This window comes from Prinia subflava, chromosome 28 (genome assembly GCF_021018805.1).
Source record: "Prinia subflava isolate CZ2003 ecotype Zambia chromosome 28, Cam_Psub_1.2, whole genome shotgun sequence".
NCBI lineage: Eukaryota > Metazoa > Chordata > Aves > Passeriformes > Cisticolidae > Prinia > Prinia subflava.
This window is the reverse complement of record NC_086274.1, coordinates 404,752-424,987: the sequence shown is the minus strand read 5'-3', so window position 1 is coordinate 424,987 and position 20,236 is coordinate 404,752. Positions and strand designations below refer to the sequence as shown.

At 41.3% G+C, this 20,236-nt stretch overlaps 1 protein-coding gene across 12 annotated transcripts in view; it reads left to right on the top strand.

The window, feature by feature from the left end:
• Positions 1-15,047, top strand: part of ZBTB20 (zinc finger and BTB domain containing 20) — a 472,116-nt gene extending 457,069 nt beyond the window's left edge. For all 12 annotated transcript variants that reach the window (XM_063419871.1, XM_063419872.1, XM_063419867.1 and 9 more), the window contains 2 exons: positions 7,498-9,105; positions 14,228-15,047. In XM_063419871.1, the coding sequence (XP_063275941.1) occupies positions 7,518-9,105; positions 14,228-14,646 (2,007 nt within the window). In that variant the 5' untranslated portion in view covers positions 7,498-7,517 and the 3' untranslated portion in view covers positions 14,647-15,047. The remainder of the gene's footprint in view (positions 1-7,497; positions 9,106-14,227) is intronic.
• The last annotated feature ends 5,189 nt before the right edge of the window (positions 15,048-20,236 follow it).

The window sequence follows — 20,236 nt, the reverse complement described above, 5'->3', positions numbered from 1 at the left end:
CAGTCCTGCAGGATTGGGTGCATGATGCCATCCCTGTTCCAGTTGTGGAGCAAACTGCGACACAGACATTGCCACCGTGGTTTTCAGAGCAAACAGGATTAGTGCCGATGGACACCTCCTGAGGTGTGTCAGGGAAAGCACAGGAAGGTAACTCTCTGCCTGCCCTCCAAGCCTGGAGGCTGAAATAGAGACTTCTGTGCTTGACACTGGGGATTTATGTCCACTGGGTATAGAAGCCATTTTATGTACAGAACACCTATGGTTTAGTCTTCAGTTGTGTGTAAAATGGATATCTCATCATTCGGTAAATGCGAAAAAGGACAGGGCAATTAACTGAATAAATCATGCATAGGAAATTTGCTGAGCATTCTCTAGTCTGCAGAAAAAGTCTCCGGAAAAAAAGTTTAAGCAAACTCTTTCTTATTTGCCATCTCCTTGGTGTGTTTTCTCCTTGGAGAGTGAGGTTGTGTTTGTGTGTGCATGCATTTCTGTCTTTCAAACAAATGTAGTTATTAGCTGCAAAATTTAGAGAAGTTTGACAGCTTTCAGAACACAGTGATTCTTCCTTCCATAGAGTGTATTACTGACACATTAATAGATGTTGTGCTGGTAAAAATACAGTACTTCCTGTTAAATGTAGACTGCTACATATTTTGATTCTAACAACAATCTGGTAGGGTTAGGGCAATTTGTGTAGTGTCATCTGGTGTTTGTTTTGGATAGATATTATAGAAGGAGATACTGATTTTCAAGATGTTAAAGCAGATGATTGGGTGCAAACTCCAGCAAACCTTTAAAGCAACAGAAAGCAAGGGCTACTCCTGGTCAGATCTCCTGCTGAGGATACAAATGTTCTTCTGTGTTCCTGAAACTCCATAGAGGCTTTTCCTCTTGCAGGCCCCTGTTTAAAATGAGGCCAAATATTCAGAGGAATCAGTCTGAGCAGGCGTGGCTGAATTGCTCTCTGCAGCATCTTAGAGATGTACTGAGAAGTCACACATTACCAGGTTTTCAGCATTTGAATTCTGGTCACTTCCTTGAGTAGAAGAAATGTTACTCCACTAAATTGGTCCCAGAGAGTTGGAACCTGATGCAGGACTAATGTTGGGCATGGAAACACCAGATAGGAATTTTTGCTCTGTTAATTCAGTTTTATAGTAACTAACTTGATAACAACAGAGGGTAAAGTCTTACTAGTTGGGATAAATCAGGTCATTGAAGCTGAAGAAAGCACTCATGGTTGTTGAGGTGCAAAGTTTGGAATAGAAGACACCGATGCATGGACATGAGAACTTCCTGTGGAAATTGTGGGGCTGTAGTAGCTTTCACATGTTATGGTGGACATGCTGTATTTTGACTGAACTGTTGTGCTTATGAAAAAGTTGAGATCTTCATTCCAACATAAGGATTCTTTACTCACATACATCTTTCTTGAGGAAGATCTGTTTGGATAACAGGGCTTTCTTTGCTTGGGCTTATTTATTCTGTAAGGTCTTTAAAGAGTATCATAGACAATGATGTATAGGCAACTCTTCATTCACCTCCCTCAGCTAGAGTACTTTGTCTATGTTTGGGCTGCATTTTATGTGCAAGAAAGTCAAGCTGGAGAGAAGATGGAAGAAGATAAGAAGGAGGAGAATACCTATAACCAATGAGGATGATTTGGATACCTGAGTTTGTATTTTCTAGAAAAGACAGTTCTAAAGAAGAAAAGATAAAGGCACTTTCCAGGATATGAGGGAGTGCTGTAAAGAGGGAAATGGTCAATAGCTCTCCCTGTCTGTTAGGGAAAGGGATTGAGTAATCAGTTCCAAAGTTAATACTAAGAAATCTCTCTTGACAGAAAAATAATAGACTGTCTGTGTGGTGAGGGAGGGAAAATCCACAGTGCTGTTTTTGCAAACCTGGTAGACAAATTTCTGAAGATATAGTGTAGGTAAATTATTCCCACATGAGGAAAAATAGTAGTCTAAATGGCAGTCTGAGGAACATGATGCATCCGTTTGGTACAAACAGGAGGCCGTCCAGCAGTTGGTGTGGGGACCAAGGATTAAAGATTTCCAAAACCACGCATGATAGAGGAAGAGAGTAAGGACTAGATGATACTGCTTGTTCCCAGCAGCAGCAAGTTCTTAGGTTTGTTGTGCTCCCAGGAACTAGTGGCTGGATTACTGATGCACAGAAAAGTGCTCAAGTTCCAGAAGTAGGAAGACAATCTACCAACCCTAACTTCTACATCTTTGTCCTAGCCCAGGATGTTCTCACAACTAGGGAAACACTTGTCATTCTGATAATAAGAACACAAAGAGACCATATTCTGTACAAGATACAATGTCTCCAGCTTTTCCACCATCTCTCAAAGTGTGCATTTTTCTCAATGCAAGGCTTGGGAAGATTGTCAGAAAGACAAACTAGGCAAAAATACCAAGATAGTTGATCTTGTCTGAAACATCAGTGAGATGTTTTGCCAGACAATTTTGTAAATTATTCTGCAGAAGATTCAGGCAAAAACTAAATCTATATCTGTCTCAGCAAGCCCACCAGTATTCAAGGATATAGAACAATTATTCTCTATTCCCCAGAAGTATGAAAGCAAGACACAGCCTTTGGGTTTCACTCTACTAGTCATTCCTGTGAAAGAGCACACAGTAAGTTTCCAAAAAAGCTTGGATTCCAGCATCCTAGGCCGTTTTGCTTCAGGTGAATGCTGTGCTGAGGTGCTGAGCTACTGCTGAGTTGCAGTAACTGTGATGGGTTCATCACCACTGTGTTTCTAGAAATAGTAGTCATTACTGTGCAATGAGCTTTGAGGTACCGTGATTTTAAAAGACACTAGAGAACATCAAATTCTCTGATATCCTTCAGTTATGAGCATTAAGCCTTTCAGGAATTGGCTTTGCAGAAAGGGACATCTAGTGGCTGTACAGAACAAAACCTTGCAAAATGCATTTTCAAGTGTACAACGTAGCCATTTGCATATGGCCTGCAGTGTTTGGTATTCTGTACATCTTTTTGGTTCTACTACATTATGTGTTTTCTGGGGGTAATTTTTTATGGTTTTGATAAACAAAAAAAATCAACATTTTGAGCCATAACTTTCTAGCTTTATGTAGGTCTATGTATGGTAATTCTGGCAAACAGAAAACTGCCTCAAGCTATGCTTGATGTACCTCACTGCTATATTTCCATGTTTTCTATAGCATCTTCCAGGAGTCCACTGCCTGCTGTTTCCTTCTGCCATTGTTTTCCCCTTTGGTACTGTACTTGGAGAGCTTGTCATTGTTATTGTCATGGTAAAACCTACTTTCTTTTGAATGCCCATAGCATAAAAGTCAGCAGGAGGGGTGGATGAGATTCAGGGAAACACTAATCTAAGCATTCAGTCATGTATTACACAACAAAAGTTTTTTCCTTTCCCATCCACGTTGTGCTCCTTCTTACTAGTTGAGGATGAATTCCATGCATGTTTCTGTGAATAGCCTGACAGTTTAATCGGTACATTTGCATACGGGCAAATGAAGCTTTTTTCAAAGTTGCACAGTAATATGTTTCACCTTTATGCCATGCCAGCTTCAAATTGTATCCCAGGAGGATTTCAAATGTGCATAATCTGTGCAGTTGTCTGGGCTTTTTTCCTTTCTTTTTTTCCTGCCTTTTTTTTTTTTTTTTAACTGGCAAATGCCTATTCATTGCCCATCTGGGTAAGAATGGCCTTTGCATTTTCACACCCATTCTTTCCTATATGGTTTGTGAATACCCCTCCAATCAGAACTTGCTTCACAGAAAGGGGACAAAACCATTTTACAAAACTTTCTCAGAATAAGTCCATTGGGATCTCTACATCATGTTTACTGGACAAAAAAAAAAAAAAAGGGAGTACTTAACAAAGACCACTTGAATTTCACAGAAAGTTTCCCACTGTCTCGAGTTTAAAAGAGTGGCAGGCCTGAGAAGAGCCCTAGACAGGAGTCTTTTTCCTGAGCTGGGCATTCTGTGCCTTGACGAGTAGGTGAGTGTGTGTGTGTGCAGCTGGGCCTTGTGAGGAGCTGACACACGCTGGCTTGTCCAAGGCTCTAGGAGTCTTTGTCAGAATGTGGCATTTACTTAGAATCAAACCTGTATTGGCAAGTCTGAGTTTTGTGGGCAACATCACCTTTGAACTTTCAGCTTAGACAGCATAAAGTAGGGGTCAACCACAAAACCAGATCTGGACCCAGTTTCCTGCAGAGGGAAAGGATCTGCATTGGACAGCAGGATTTTCTACAGACCAGTCTCTGGAATTTGTTGAAACTGCTCTTTATACTGATGTGGCTTGTGTAGTAGTGTTCCTGACACTTACGCAACTTACTTGGTTTCCTGGACTTAGGATAGATATGGTTTACAGTGTTGAATGTCAAGGAAGGTGGCCTAGAAAAATCATCCTCAAAATCTATATTAGCTTTTTTTTACAATTTATTGTGTATCTCTTCCAGCCACCCTTCTTTTATCCTCAAGGAGTAAATTTCAGTTGCTTCTCAGCTGAAGAAGTGGTAGATGTTCCAACAATAAGAGGATCTTTTCAAGGGCAGACTCTAATAGCAACAAAAAATAATACCATTTATGAGGTGACTCAGTTGGCTTTCAGACCAGCTCCTACACCCCAAGGAGCATCCTAGATCAGTTCTTATAGGTGAACTATTCACATCACTCTTACAAATGCATACAAACCTCTTTTTTGTAGCCCGGATCAACTTCAACTGTCTGGTTTAAGTTAGCTAAGGACCAAGTACACTGTGGCTACATGATTCTTGATTCCCACAGCCAGGACTTGAGAAGGGCTCTTGAAACTTATTGATGAACCGTGCCTTTCCTCCTTTCTATGCATGATTTGTGGGTAAGTGGCAGAATTCCCTTTCCCTGGAAGTCTTCCAGTCTCATGATGCATATCACACCTTTCTAGAAGGGAGTTGTCCCGAGGATGCATTTTTCAGAGTTCTGCTCACAAAATTAATTTTATCTGCCAAGGAGCATAGTAACAAAGTAGGTTTCTTTTCTCGAATCGAGTGACCTGTCTGTAGTATCTCTGGTATGTGTAGAATATTCCACATTGGGCATGGTCAAGGTAGGATTTTTGGGTTATTTGGTTAGACTGCTGCACATTTCTTCTTATTATCAAATACCTCATTTGACAAAGCTAAACAGAGAAACATGTTTCTGTGAGAGTGAGTCCTACCTAGGAGCAAACCAGGAAGTCACTGATACTGTTCAAAGATAGATGGAGATAAATGGGTAGCTGTACAGTCACTTGCTATGGCATATAGTAAGTCTTGAAAAGAGATGTCACCTATTTATCAATAATTTTCCACCTTTCTGTTGCCCCACCGGTAAAAAGCTTTTGCCAAAGATTCTGACTATGTGTGTAAATACATTTTGGATTCTTGTGTGATCTGACATGTTTGACAGATGTTAAGCATCTGGAACTGCCCTGGGGGCCTCTGGAAGAATTACTCTATCAGGAAGGAGGAGGAGATACATCTCTTCTCTACATTATTTTGTGTCATAATAGTTGCAATGCCTTTGCAGTGTCCCACTTTCTAAGATGTTTTTCTAGTCCTATAGTCAGTCCCATCAGAGAAAGAAGCTCAGGTTTCCTGGCTAAGCTTATGAACAAGACAGATGTGTTTCACAACCTCCGTCAGGGTCTTAGTGATTTCCTCCTTGTTTCTGCTATGTGAGCACCCCCTCTGTGTGCTAATCACACATGGAAATTAGTAACCTTCTGGTATAGGTTGGTTTACATTTGTTAACATGAGACTTCTTCAGACAGCCTGGCCCCATTTCCAGTTCCTGACCTTTGCGCTTCCCTTTAATCATCAGCTGCTTCAGAGAATTAAAATAACTGTTTGTGTCCAAGGTGGTTTCTCTTTGAACCACCAGAACAGAGGGTGCTTGAGCCGTTGGTAGTGGATAAATGGGGAGAAGAATGCAGAGCAGGGAAGATGCCACATTTGCCTGCAAATTGCAGTGAGTAGTGTTCTACTGCCTGTGGGTGAGATGTAAAGCACTCCTTAGGGAGCAGCAGGGAGACATTGCTGGGCTAAAAGGCATGTGTATGCCTTTCAGCTGCTTTCACTGTTATTTATTTTCTCTGTACATTTGTCAGACAGTGACAATACACTAGTTTCATTTACTCACACTTACCAACTTCTATTTTTGAATGCTCGCACATTACCAAGTTATTGTGGCAAGAGTGGTTAGACCTTTGGTGGGAGTATTCAAGACAAAATGCCTGTAATACTAGTGGTGATTAAGCATTACTTTGTCTAATTTTCTAGAAACCAAGATGATATATGTACTACAAATGCTTAAAGAAAAAAGTTATTAATAGTGGTTTATTTGTTTACCATTCAAGGGGCTGTTGATTCTTCATAATTAGAAGGTGAAACCATAGTTTCTGCCTGTCAAAATCTAAATAGATGAAAATTTGGTAAAGAACAGGAAAGGAAATGGGAAAGCACTGAAACCAAAGCAAGGAAAATGAAGATAGGGAACAGTGGATTTGTAAATCAAGAAATTTCTTTTCAGTTACTTGTAAAAATTTTGAAGATTATGTTGAGTTTGCATCCAAACTGGTTAAATGCTTTTCTAAACTGTTCTCTATTTAGATTATTCAGCCAAACTAAGACAAAATCTTCCTTGGAGTAAATGTCTGTAATTTTCTAGTTTCTGTCAAGTAAATAACAGCAGGAGAACATTTGTTTTTGTATGATGGCATTCTGGTGCAAGTCAGAACTTGGGATATGCTAAAAATGAAGGGTACAGCTCATGTTAACTTTTTGCTTTGGGTTCTTTCAGAGAACTGTTTGTCACTATTGGGTAGCAAATGTTCTAAACCACAACCCCAGACAAAATTCTGCGTGGGATTTTAGGAACATTTACAGCCTAAATCTTGAACCAGATTTGGATTTTACAAAGTGACTGCCAGGGTTTTTTGATACAAGTAATTGTACTGTGAAACACAGGATCTAAATTCCTTAAAATACCAATCTAGATTGAAATCATATTTTCATATATACCATTTGCATTAACAACTTAGGGTCATTACAGATTCTGATCTCTTCTGGCATAGGTCCAATCCAAAGCATAAAATCCAGCTTTAATCCATGTGCTCAGTGTTTACAATTGGCTGGCTCTAAGCTTTTTAAAGCCAGATAAACTGATAGGAAGTCCAAGACCCAGGAGTGTGATTAGAATCTAGGTCCAGCTACACCTGTCTTAATTGGGCTTTGTCCAAAAATTCAGGACTTGAGCTTCTGGAAATGAGTAGTCAAGTTTACTTGTAGCCTTACAAAAATGATGTGTTTTTACTGATGCCTCTGTGTGTGGTTTCTCCAGTGCAATCAGTTTTGTTTACATAGTGGGAAGTTACCTTTGCCAGCGCTCTCACTGTGGCCCTGCAGAGGACAAGACTCATTCTGTTCTTTTTTTTGTTTGCTTTTGTCACCTGCTTTGCTCCAGGTAACATCAGTTGCAAGGGGATGACAGAGCGCATTCATAGCATCAACCTTCACAACTTCAGCAATTCTGTGCTCGAGACCCTCAACGAGCAGCGCAACCGTGGCCACTTCTGTGACGTGACGGTCCGCATCCACGGGAGCATGCTGCGCGCCCACCGCTGCGTGCTGGCGGCTGGCAGCCCCTTCTTCCAGGACAAGCTGCTGCTGGGCTACAGCGACATCGAGATCCCCTCGGTGGTGTCGGTCCAGTCCGTGCAAAAGCTCATTGACTTCATGTACAGCGGGGTGCTGCGGGTCTCACAGTCAGAGGCCCTCCAAATCCTCACCGCCGCCAGCATCCTGCAGATCAAGACTGTGATTGATGAGTGCACAAGGATTGTCTCACAAAATGTGGGAGATGTCTACCCGGTGATTCAGGATTCTGGCCAAGAGACACCCAGGGGAACACCTGAATCAGGCACCTCGGGGCAGAGCACTGACACAGAGTCTGGCTACCTGCAGAGCCATTCACAGCACAGTGTGGACAGGATCTATTCAGCCCTCTATGCCTGTTCCATGCAAAATGGCAGTGGGGAGCGCTCCTTTTACAGTGGAGCTGTGGTCAGCCACCATGAGACAGCCCTGGGACTCCCCAGGGACCATCACATAGAAGACCCCAGCTGGATTACCCGGATCCACGAACGGTCGCAGCAGATGGAGCGGTACCTCTCCACCACTCCAGAGACCACACACTGCCGGAAGCAACCCCGCCCTGTCCGAATCCAAACCCTGATGGGCAACATCCATATTAAACAGGAGATGGAGGATGACTATGACTACTACGGCCAACAGAGGGTGCAGATCCTTGAGCGCAACGAGTCTGAGGAATGCACTGAGGACACCGACCAAGCAGAAGGCACTGAGAGCGAGCCCAAAGGGGAGAGTTTTGACTCGGGTGTCAGTTCCTCCATTGGCACCGAGCCTGATTCTATGGAGCAGCAGTTTATGGCTGGCCTGGGCCGGGATGGGCAGCAAGAACCTTCTCAAACAGATCAAAATGATGTCCCTGCTGACGGCACTCAGCCGCAGCAGCAGCAGCAACATGTAGATGCCAACTCTTCCTCACCAGAGAGAAGCAATGACATTGAAATGGACAGCAAAGTGCTCACAGTCAATAACAGCACCGAAAAGGGGGCTTTGCAGCCTTCTGTCAACACATCTGTTGCCCAACCATTGCCAACCACACAGATCTACTTACGCCAGACAGAAACCCTCACCAGCAATCTGAGGATGCCACTGACTCTGACCAGCAACACTCAGGTCATTGGCACAGCTGGCAACACCTACCTGCCTGCCCTTTTCACCACGCAGTCTGCTGGCAGCGGCCCTAAGCCTTTTCTCTTCAGCCTGCCCCAGCCTTTAGCTGGCCAACAGACACAGTTTGTGACAGTGTCCCAGCCCGGCCTGTCAACCTTTACTGCCCAGCTGCCAGCCCCACAGCCCCTGGCCCAGTCTGCGGGCCACAGCACAGGGGGTGGGCAAGGCGAAAAAAAGCCTTACGAGTGCACTCTCTGTAACAAGACTTTCACCGCCAAACAGAACTACGTCAAGCACATGTTTGTACACACAGGTAAGAGTACTTCCCTTTGGCTTGCATGTGGAGCCACAGAAAGTCCTTCCCAGCCATGGATTTAGATTCTGTTTGCCAACCTGCCAGCCTTCAGCACAAACAGGAGGGAGGGCTTATCCAGGGAGCTGGTGTTGCTGAACACTTCCTGGCCTTACTGCGCTGAAGTTGAGTCCCTGCAGAAACATACAGATCCCAAACGGGGGCCTAACTGTGCATGGTGCAGAAACAGGCTCATTTCACTTGGAGTAAAATATGTCTTGCATCCATCCAAGGAAACGGTGAGCATTCATGGTACCTTGACCATGGCAACATTAAGTGGAAGAGGGGAAACTAATAGGTTATAAGAAAATCTATATCTACTAAGAAAGCTTAAACCCCCCTCCACATAGATTTTACAGCTATGGGTGGGGAGATGTTAAGCTCAGGCAGTGGTGAGGTTAGGGCAAATTCATTACTGGTGTAGCTGCAGCAGTAGGTCCAGGCCTGGATGTTACACACACTGACACATATTTTCTAGATCTCACATACTACCATAAGAAAGTAAATCTGGAGTTTTGTCAGAAAGTCTTTCTGTACTTCACTGAAGCTGATTGCTATAATCCCTTGTCTCTTGGTAAGTAAGAGGTGTCACTAGCTGTGAGTACAGAAACATTGGGTTCAGTGGGAAAATATTGAAAGAATATATGTGGAACACAATGGAACACAACATCAGCACCTTTCTGTTTAAAACTGCAGCTGCTTTAGTATGTGGTTTATGGTCTATTGAGATAACATAGGTAACCATATTTGCCACTGAGACAAAACTGTCTTTTCTAGCTTTGCCAAGTTATGAGACTTCAAAGCAAGGATATGTATGTATTTTACATGGAGAAGTCATCATGGGTTCAGGACTGTTTTGCTTGCTTTAGCCCTTGGCTCCTTCTGCTGTTGGAGAGAAATTCTAGTTTAGAGAAAGAGTAAGTATTTCTTTCACCAAGCAGTAGCTTTGTTAACATCAGATCTTAAAACAAATGCTGGCTTTGTGATACATGGAGAAGAACCTGGAAAAATTGCCCAAAGTATAAGAGGAATGTAGGTCATGCCTCTCTATTGGATGCAACAGATTTCAATTCCATGTGTACATGTAAACTTTTAACTTCATTTTACCTGTATTTATCACTTTAATGAAAAACTCCTCTAGACATCTGTGGCAGACCTGTACATGTGCATGTACAAAAAGATCAACTTCTCAGGACTGGTACAAAATGTATAATTGCAAGTATCAAGAGTCCTGAATCCCAAGATTACCTTGGTGTCTGTTTATGTTCTCCATCTCTCTGTTGTGGATGAGTAGCTAAAATGCTACATAGATAGTGTTGGTATTCAGAAAAATATCCCCTTCAGAACACAGTCAAATATATCTGCTTGCATCCTTGTTCTAAAAGCTAAAAAGACTTTTTTACAAATAACTTCACTGAGATTAGGTACTTTATTTCCCCCACCACTGCATTTCAGTTTTGGAGTCAGATAAAGAATAGTACTGGAAGACCTATCTAAAACATTCTTAGCTACTACAAATAATACCAACCAAGGAAATTGATAGGCATCTTGAATCATGAATTAATATTTTATTTGTGTGGGTCTGAGAATGCCCTAAAATATGAACTGTGGTGGCATTTGGGTAGAGGAATCATTTCAAAATTCATTTAGGAGCTAACTGGCTCCTGGGAGGATAATTTCACCTTGACCAAGAGAGAGCTAGGCTTCAGAAAACCCTCCTGAAAATAATCTTTATGTGTGCAGCCTCAGAGAAAGTCTGTCTGCTGCCTTGTCTAGTGCTGGACAGGATCATTACAAAAAATAGAAGGGAAGCAACTGTTCCCAATGTCAGGGTGACTTTTCCTTAGCCGTGTTAAAGAAGCAAGGCAAAGTGGCTCTGGAGAAGATTCACAGAAAAAATCAGAGGTTTGGGAGATGCAGATGTTTGAATTAATCTTTCTGTTTGGAGGGCTCACAAGAGAAGTCATGGAAGAGTCTAATCATAAATCAGAATTCAGTAATTTAAAGGCCTCTATATCTCTGTATGTTTTTATGCTTCAGAAAACTACGAAAGTCTGATGTAGCTTTCCATGCAAGAGAAACCAACCTCCTTTTCTTCTTTCACATGGGTGCAAACATGTTAGAGATTGCTATTTTTCCATGTTCTGTGCACACTCACCTTAATATATCCCACAACGTTGTGGAAATACAGTGCTAGACTGTATGCAGTATCTGTACTTTATAAGGCACCATTGCCTTTTCCCATATATCACACTGTGATTAATACTGGATTAAAGGCTGCAAAAGATATGCCAAGGGGATCACCGCAGAGCACCAACACTGCTGCCTCCCCACCTTTGTAATCTGGTGATAGGATGAGGGGAAGTCTTTTGAGGAGTGGCTGAGGTCACTTGCCTTGTACACCCTGGAAAAGTTTGAGGGGAGACCTCATTGTGACCTACAGCTTCCTCATGAGGTGAAGTGCAGGGGCAGGAACTGACCTCTTCTCTCTTGTCCAGTGATAGGACACAAGGGAATGGCATGAACCTGTCTCAGGGTAGGTTTAGATTAGGTGTTAGGAAAAGGTTCTTCACCCTGTGGTTGGGGTTGTTGGGCACTGGAAGATGTTCCCCAGGGAAATGGTCACAGCACCAAATCTGGCAGTTTGAGAAGCTCTTGGATAATCGTCTTGGGCTCATGGTGAGATTCTTGGGATGGTGCTGTGCAGGGCCAGGAGAAGGACTTTGATGATCCTTGGGAGTACCTTCCAACTCAGGATTCTGTGATTCTATGACCTCAGCACCAAGCATCCACTATGGTCAGGATCTGAAGAGCCACAGAGTCTACATCACCAGGAGCACAGGGCCTGGAAAAGGGGACCATGGCCAAGTGCTGACATTGCTTCTTCCCCCTCCCAACTCAGGATATGCTATGATTCTATTGTTCTAATCATCCCACATTGCTGTCTAATAACAGCCAAATACAAAATAAAGAAGCAAGAGGAAGAACATGCACATTCAATTCACTGAGCAGAGTTTCTTTGACTTGAAAAAGAAGTATCACAAGAGTAAAGAATCTACAGTGCTCACTTAGGAAGCACAAAAAATTTGCATACAAAAAAGGAAAACTAAAGTTTTGCAATTCTTTGGAGAGGAGAAATCCCAGGAAGGCTTTGAAGCCAAGATTAAAAGCCACAACCCAGTGTATCTTAGAAACATAAGCAGGCAAAAATTAAGGTGTTTTTATAGCACAGTCTTAACAGGGTCTAGGGTGGATGAGACAAAATTATTACAAACTCTGGGACATATATTGCCCAAGGCAAAAATGAGCTCCATAAATAGAGTCAGTCTCTTGTAAATTAATCAGACGTTATTCTAACTGACACTGTCATTTTCCACATCACGTGTCAAGCGTATTGGCCTGTCTACACACAACACAGCACTGTGTGTGACAAAGCATCAGGAAAGTAAGGATTTAGTGTTTTGAGCAAGTGTCTTTCACCAAGTAAGGGCAAACTCCTCACGAGTGCAAGGAAGAGGAGCAAGTGAATTTCATTCATGGATGTCGCCATCATACATGCAAACCATGAAATAAAAAGAAACAGAGACATGGGGAGATAAAAAAGTAGGTCTTTCACATCTAATCCATTTTAATTATCTCCTCTTAAAATTGAGTATAAGTAGCATATGGTAATCTCACTATACAATGAGTGAATTATATATTACCACAGGCATGTCTTGGTCCCTGAAGATTGACTCTTCAGGATTTAAAACAGTGCCAAACAGACTGTAAAAAGAGGGAAGCAGGATGTCTGTGGAATAAAAAAAAAGAGGGGAAATTGCAGAATAACCACAGGAAAATAATTTTCTCAATCATTGAAACAGAGGATCATTTTGATTCTCACAGAGTTATGGTACCATGTCTATCCCTAACAGCTTTGGAGATGATGAATTCCACACATGAAATATACCACAAGTGATTCAGAAAGCAAATTAAAAAGTAGCTTTTGATGGGGCATTCAGGGTGTTGGTTGTTATCTACATTACCAGTTCAGCAGCATATCATGAAAACAGTGCTTGATACCGTGAAACATTAGACTGTGCCTTATCTTTTAGAACTCTGAGCATGAGGAGGATTTAAGAGTAGTCTGAAAAAAACAGTCATATGTGCTCAGCTAAGTATTTTTCCCAGTTCATCCTTGTAGTTGATAGTTTGTATAAACATAATCAGAGTTCAGTTATACAAGTTTCCATAGTAAGTTTTACAACAGTCCTGGGCACACAAGGCAATGTGGAAGATTGTGTGTTTTATCTCTAGTTTACCTCATAAGGTGTTTTATTGGCAGGCAAATCATTCAAGTTTCCTGTGTTTTACATTGGAAGTTTATCTCTTAGCGTAGTGCTGGCTGGTCTAGGCAATTGTGTCCTGAGGTTCCCTTTTCCAGCACTCCTTGTACATGCTTTCAGCTATGGCATTTGACCAGAAAAGGGAGCAACAAATGTAAACCTGTTATAAAGTGTTGGATTCCTCTGACAATCTCTGTCACTCCTCTCCTGAGAAATTGAAAGCAATTTGACTGAAATGAGTCTGGCCCAGGTCAGCTGTCTGGTAATCACTGATTTGTCCCTGTTTTTATTGCATGCCAGTAAGGAAATGGAAGAAGTGAAAGGTGACGTAGCATAGCTGAGACCTTCCTGTCTAGAAATGAGCATGAGGAGCAAGGCAGGAGCACAGACAGGAGAGGCTGTGCCATTGAAACTGGGTGTAGATGCCAGGACCTTTTAACTCTACTCCTGTCTTTGTCTAGTCCTGTCTTTCTACTATGTGAACTTGAAGAAATCACCTGAGCTCCTTTTTTCTGTATGTGAATAAGGAATTCTTACAGCCCCCTTTGTAAAGCATTTTGAAACCTCTGGTTGCAAAAAATGCTGTGTGTCAAAACACATTGATTAACAGACTTACTCTTGGTTAGCCATAGCACCTCTCCAAAGACCCCCATGAGACTTATCGATAGTTTATTGCAAAGAGTTCTACCCAAGTAGTTTAATTTTATGATTTCTCTTTTTTTGTTTCTCTCTGTCTCTCTCTCGTTGGTAATGGGCAGGTGAGAAGCCACACCAATGCAGCATCTGTTGGCGCTCCTTCTCTTTAAAGGATTACCTAATCAAACACATGGTGACACACACTGGCGTGAGGGCCTACCAGTGCAGTATCTGCAACAAGCGCTTCACCCAGAAGAGCTCCCTTAACGTGCACATGCGTCTCCACCGCGGGGAGAAGTCCTACGAGTGCTACATCTGCAAGAAGAAGTTCTCCCACAAGACCCTGCTGGAGAGGCATGTGGCTCTGCACAGTGCCACCAACGGCACGCCCGGAGCCACCGGCGCCGGCGCGAGGGCTGTCCCCGCCGGCGTGGTGGCCTGCACGGAGGGGACCACGTACGTCTGCTCTGTCTGTCCAGCTAAGTTTGACCAAATTGAGCATTTCAACGACCACATGAGGATGCATGTGTCAGACGGATAAGTAGAATCTCTCTCTCTCTCTTTGTTATGAACAACAAAAATAGAAACAACAAAAAAAGCTATGGCACTAGAATTTAAGAAATTATTTTTGTTTCGTTTTTACCTTTTATTTTCCTCCTTTTTTTGGGTTCATTTCATTTTGTTGGTTTTTGTACTACATGAAGAACTGTTTTTTGCCTGCTGGTACATTACATTTCCGGAGGCTGGGTGAATAATAATTTTCCCAACCTCCCTCGGATGGTGGCCTTAAGGCCAGGTAGTGCTTCATGAGCTCCACTGGTTGGATCTCTAGCTACTGGCCTCTAAATACAACCCTTCTTTACTACAAAAAGCAAACAACAAAAAAAAAATCACAAAAAAAAAAATTAAAAAAACAGACAGAAAAATCATTAAAAAAAAATCTTTTTCTCACTTGTGAAGAGCACTACAAATAAAGAAACAAAACAAAATATATTACAAATCTACAAGGCCTACTGTCGTTATAAGTACACCGCTTGCAGTGTTTCAATGGACATGATTCACATTGCTGACCGCTTTTGGACTTCACAGTATCCAGTTAGAACTGTGGAATATTTTGCTTCTGGTTGAGCAGCAACCAGAGGAAACAAGGCCCTGCTGGTTTCCACCACGTGTCTGCTTTCTCACACACACGCATCCACAAACACACAAAAAGGGCTGAGGGGAATGCGAGGCAGTGTGGCTTGGATAGTGTGGAGTCCCTGCAGGGCGAGGAAAAAGAATCAGATGTTCCTCACCTGGATTCTGCTCCATCCCACGCTGTCTGGCGCACCCTCCCCGCTGCTTTTCTCGTACCACCACCACCACCTTATAGCAGAAACCAAGAAGATTCAGACCACGAGCAACGGTGGCTTTTTTGTAATTTATTCAGTGTCTTCGCTGAGCCCAGGGCCTCAGCACAATCAAGAGGGACTTTCACAGAAGGCAAAGAGAAACACAGAGGAAAATCAAAGATATCAGAGGTTGCAACCTATGGATCTAGGTACAAGAGAAGGGTTAGTTCCCACAATCTTTGCAAAAAAAAAAAAAGTTGCATCAGGATTTATTCTTGTGGAAGAAAGAGGAATAAAGGGTGGGAGGGGAGGGGAATAATAATTAAAAAAAAAAAGAGTTGTTGGGACTTTTTTAATTCAAAATTTTATAGAGGGGCAAAAGTGACGTTTACCAGATAGAATGCTGATTTTTTTAATATATTTACAACAGTATTTGTGTAAAAAAAAACAAAAAAGTGAGATTGTTAAAAGTAATTTTTCTTTGTTTTCTTTTTTGTTTTGCATACACTGCCACTAATATCTTCTCTTTTATTATATATATGAATATATATAAAAATATATATTTTATTTTAAATTGAGACTGTTAAGGTTAGCTAACCTGCTTCCAGATAGAGGGGGGGGAGGGGAGATGATCTTGATTTTTATTTTAAAAAGAGGAAGGATGTTTTCTTAATTTTCTTTTCTAGTATTATTCTCTCTGTTTTCTAATGGAATCAAGAATTACCTGGGTCGATGAGGGGCTCTGTGAAGTCATCTGTGAGATTATCTACTAGTGTTTGTGCATCCTGCAGTATCTTTTGAACTGCTACTTTGTGTTTTTGGATTACATGGTTCTCTTTTTGGCTCTTACCAAGCTTCTGTTGTTTCTTTTTTGGTTCCATCTCAGAATTCATTTTTGCTGAAGGACATTTCCTGTTGAGAAAGAGATTTTTCTAGCAATGTTCCCTTGGTTTTGGGGATGATATAAACTGTAGTCTTTCTTCTTTGAAAAAGTAATGAAAGTTTTGGAAGTGTGTAATAACTAGGATTTCCCTTCTTTTTGGTCACTGGACAAGAATTAATCTGCTGTATTGTTCTCTCATCCCTGCCTTGCTCTCTAGAGAGCTTCCATATTTGTGTGGGAATCTGATCCTGCCCCTGATAATTTGTGCTGATGCCAAAACAACTTAAAACGTTACCATTGCAAATAATCTTCCCTTCATTTGCAAAACGTCTGACTGAAGGGCCACATCCCGCATTCTCTGCATAGACAAACCTATGAAAGGAATGTAGGATCAGTGTGAAAGATTGATTCCTGATCTGCATATATATGTTGGTGTTTTGTATTTTGTTTTATTGTGTTTGGACTGGTGTTCTCCCTAGTTGTCTTCTGTGTATCTGTGTAAGAATTTTTCCCCCAAAGCCAGCTCCCAAAGTACGTGGGTCCTTAGTTCAGTTGGATCAGTGTTTGACACTGTCTTTGTCTTGCTTGAAATCCATGTGAGGACTTACACCAACTGCACTCTGGACTTCATATTTTAGGCAGAGAAGAAGCACCTAACAAAAATATGCAAAAAGAAAAAAAAGAAAAATTGCTAGTTTAGCTTTTACTTGTGTCTATATTTAAATTAAGCTTTCTTAAGTTTACAAAACTTTTTGCTTGTGAACACTGAGCATTTCACATGAGACATTCTTTTATGCTGGACAACCTTTTGAGTATTGACTTGGTAGATCTCCATATACAGTTTTGCATGTTCTTTACACCTGCGGCTTCCCTATCAGATATCTGTGATTCAGTACAGGTAACTTCATCCGTATGTTCTATGCCTGTTCCATTACCATTTATTTGGGGAAAAAAACCTGGCAGGTGGTTCAGTCTCAGAATCTTTCTGTACCCTGCAAGGTATTGTTCAGCAGATCCTAAATGCTGAAGCCCAGATTCTTGGCTGCAATATGCAGCATAGAGAGACTTTGAGGTGAATGCCAGAGCAATTGAGTCTTTTATATGGTAAAGTCTTTAGTTACCAGCTTGTTTGGGTAGTTCAAGGGGCTGGAGAAGGAGTTAGTTAACAAATACTGTTCTAATAACTACACTGGTAAAAGCAATGTTGGCATGTAAGTTGAGATGTGAAAAGACAAAGCCCAAGACACAGAGAGGGAGAACTGATATCTGCCATTTAGACACATTAGATCTATACAGAAAATAAAGGTTCTAGGAGACTAGGGTGTGGAAAAAAATGAGGAAGGCAAACCCAGACAAAAGGAGTGAAGATTTTTCTCTGGAGAAAGGAGGTTTTTTTCTGAGATCTTCATAATCAAAGAATATTCTCCCATATGAGGAACTAGTGAAGAATTTTACCCAGCTTACAAATATGTAGCTGCTCATTTGTCATCTGAGGTCTGGGGAAAAGCTGTTTAATTTGCCATTGTAAACCTGGTGAACTGTAGTCAAGATGTAGCATATCCTGGAATATACTTCTGATCCCAGAAGAGATATGCCAGTAAACAGGAAATAAGAATCAGGGTCTATATCCATCAAAATCCAAATACTATCCAAATTTTAATCCTTCAGTTTTCATGCTTCCCTAAATCAAAGCATTATATTTGAAATGCAAATTTTTATAAGGTCTGATAAATTTGAAGTGAATTAAAGATAAGTTGTGAGTGAATGAATGAATGAATGAATGAATGATGCCAATTTAAAAAATAAACATAGTTCTAAAGTAAAGCTAAGGCATACTAGATTGAATTCTAAAACATTTGTCAAAGAATTCAGGCCTAGGTCTTCACAAATGACTGCCTTTAATATAAACTGATTCTGCTGGACTTCCAGACTTGATCTTGTAAAACATGGAGCAACTTGCAGCATGACTGCAAATGTAGTTTAAAGTGCTTGTCAGGTCACTCTGAATTTAGCAGCTCAAACATAGTCGCCTTTATCTTTTAAAATGTTAGGTTCTCTTTGGCAATTCTTCCTCCCATCTTTGAAACACTTATTTGCTACTTGGAAGCAACTATAACACCTAAATGGTACAGGTATATTCAAGCTTCATATATTGTTACAATATGCCTTTGCAAAAAGAATAGCAGTCACAGTGATCTGGAAACCGCTGCTGACAATGTTGGAGTGAATCTCAGTGTGCTTGAAAGGCTTCCTTCAAAACAGCTGATGAAATGATAGAGGTGAGAAAATGCAGACTGTAGCGCACATCCCTTTGTTGGAGCATGCAATATCCTGCATTCCTTGAGGATGATTCTCGCTTTCCCTAAAGCTCTCTTTGTATTGCTTTGGCAATGGAAAAGGCCATTAAATAGAACATAAATTCAAGCTTACAAATCAAGGCCTCTCTGCAAGGCAAAAGTGCAATAAAGGAAGCCTTAGAGTGAATGAGAAGTGCCTTCTCTTACTGCTGCTGAGGCTGGTGAAGTAAATTGGGAATGTAGGCTGGCCAGAGCAGATTTCCCCTGTGTTTCATCTCACCCAGTACTTCATCTCTGGCATGTGGCAAGTTAGAGATGATTCGAATGAAGAGGAAAGACCTGTGCTGCATTATTACAAAGCAGTAAGCCCAAGGGGGAAGATTTATTATATAATTCTCATTAGCTATTTCTACATATAAAATACATATAAATACAAATAAAATACATATTTGCATATAACCTAAAGACATAATAATTTATGGCTTTACCTTTTTATCCAATATAAAAATTAAATATTGTGGCAGATAATTCTTATTGTCCTTCAAAGATCTAGCTTATTCATTTTTAAGTGACCTCCATGCTGTCCCATGGAAGTGAGTTCCTCAAATTGTTGAAATTATTCCCTTTGAAGTTTATTTTGTTGTGCTGAAACACCCTTATTCTTGTATTATATGAAATCACAAATCAGAGATCCAAAATTTAACTTCTCTTGCCCGTTTTGCTGAGGTCTGCCTCTCTCTGGGAAGCTGAATCCACAAGGAATGCAGGACCACAAGCTCAGTGTCTGCTGATTAGCAAGGAGAGGACATCTCCTGAGCATGTCTCTGTGGGTTTCTGGTGTGTGTGCATTAGTGAGCTTCTCCTGCAGTGACCTCTTGCAGGGTACTGGCAGGCACAACTCATAAATAATGGGAACCAGCAGCACAGTAACCAGTCTGTAAATTGTAGTATGATATTTCAGTCTGGTCCCTCCTCTCAGAAAACCCATGTTCATAGTCTCCTTTTAAGGGAAATAGGTGTAGGTGTTTTGCAGGAACTGCTCTGAGGATACTTTTTCACATCCATCACACTTCTACTAGGCCCACTTCTGACCCATGCTGTTACCTTCAAAAACAGCTCAAGTTCTCAGTAAGGTAACAGGGGAGAGTGGCATTTAAGTGACTTTCTAAGTGAGTGAGACTTCTCTTTGCTCTAAAATCAAAGAGCCCAAGTGGAACACGTTTTTCTTCTCTTGATTTCTTTTTCATCCAAAGGAGCTGAGTAATAACCCACATACCATCAGCACCCCACTTCTTATCAACTCCACTGAGTTCACTTGACCTTGAGCTACTTGATTAATGCTGGATCACTCACATAGTAGAGGAACAAGTTTTTTGCCTTTAGCAAGTATTATCCCAACATCTCCTGTCTCCCTTAGTAATGAAAACAAGTCCCATAGGGAGAAGGTACAAGACATACTCTTTACAGGAGTGTTGAGTCCAGTCCAAAATCAGAAGCACTCAAATAATTTCAAACATAATCAGACCTTCACTATGCCTAGATCTGTGACCCTCCTGACAGTCCTGTACTAAGGAAATCCTCCAGCTCTTACTGCTGAAATGACTTGCCACTCAAAAGGAA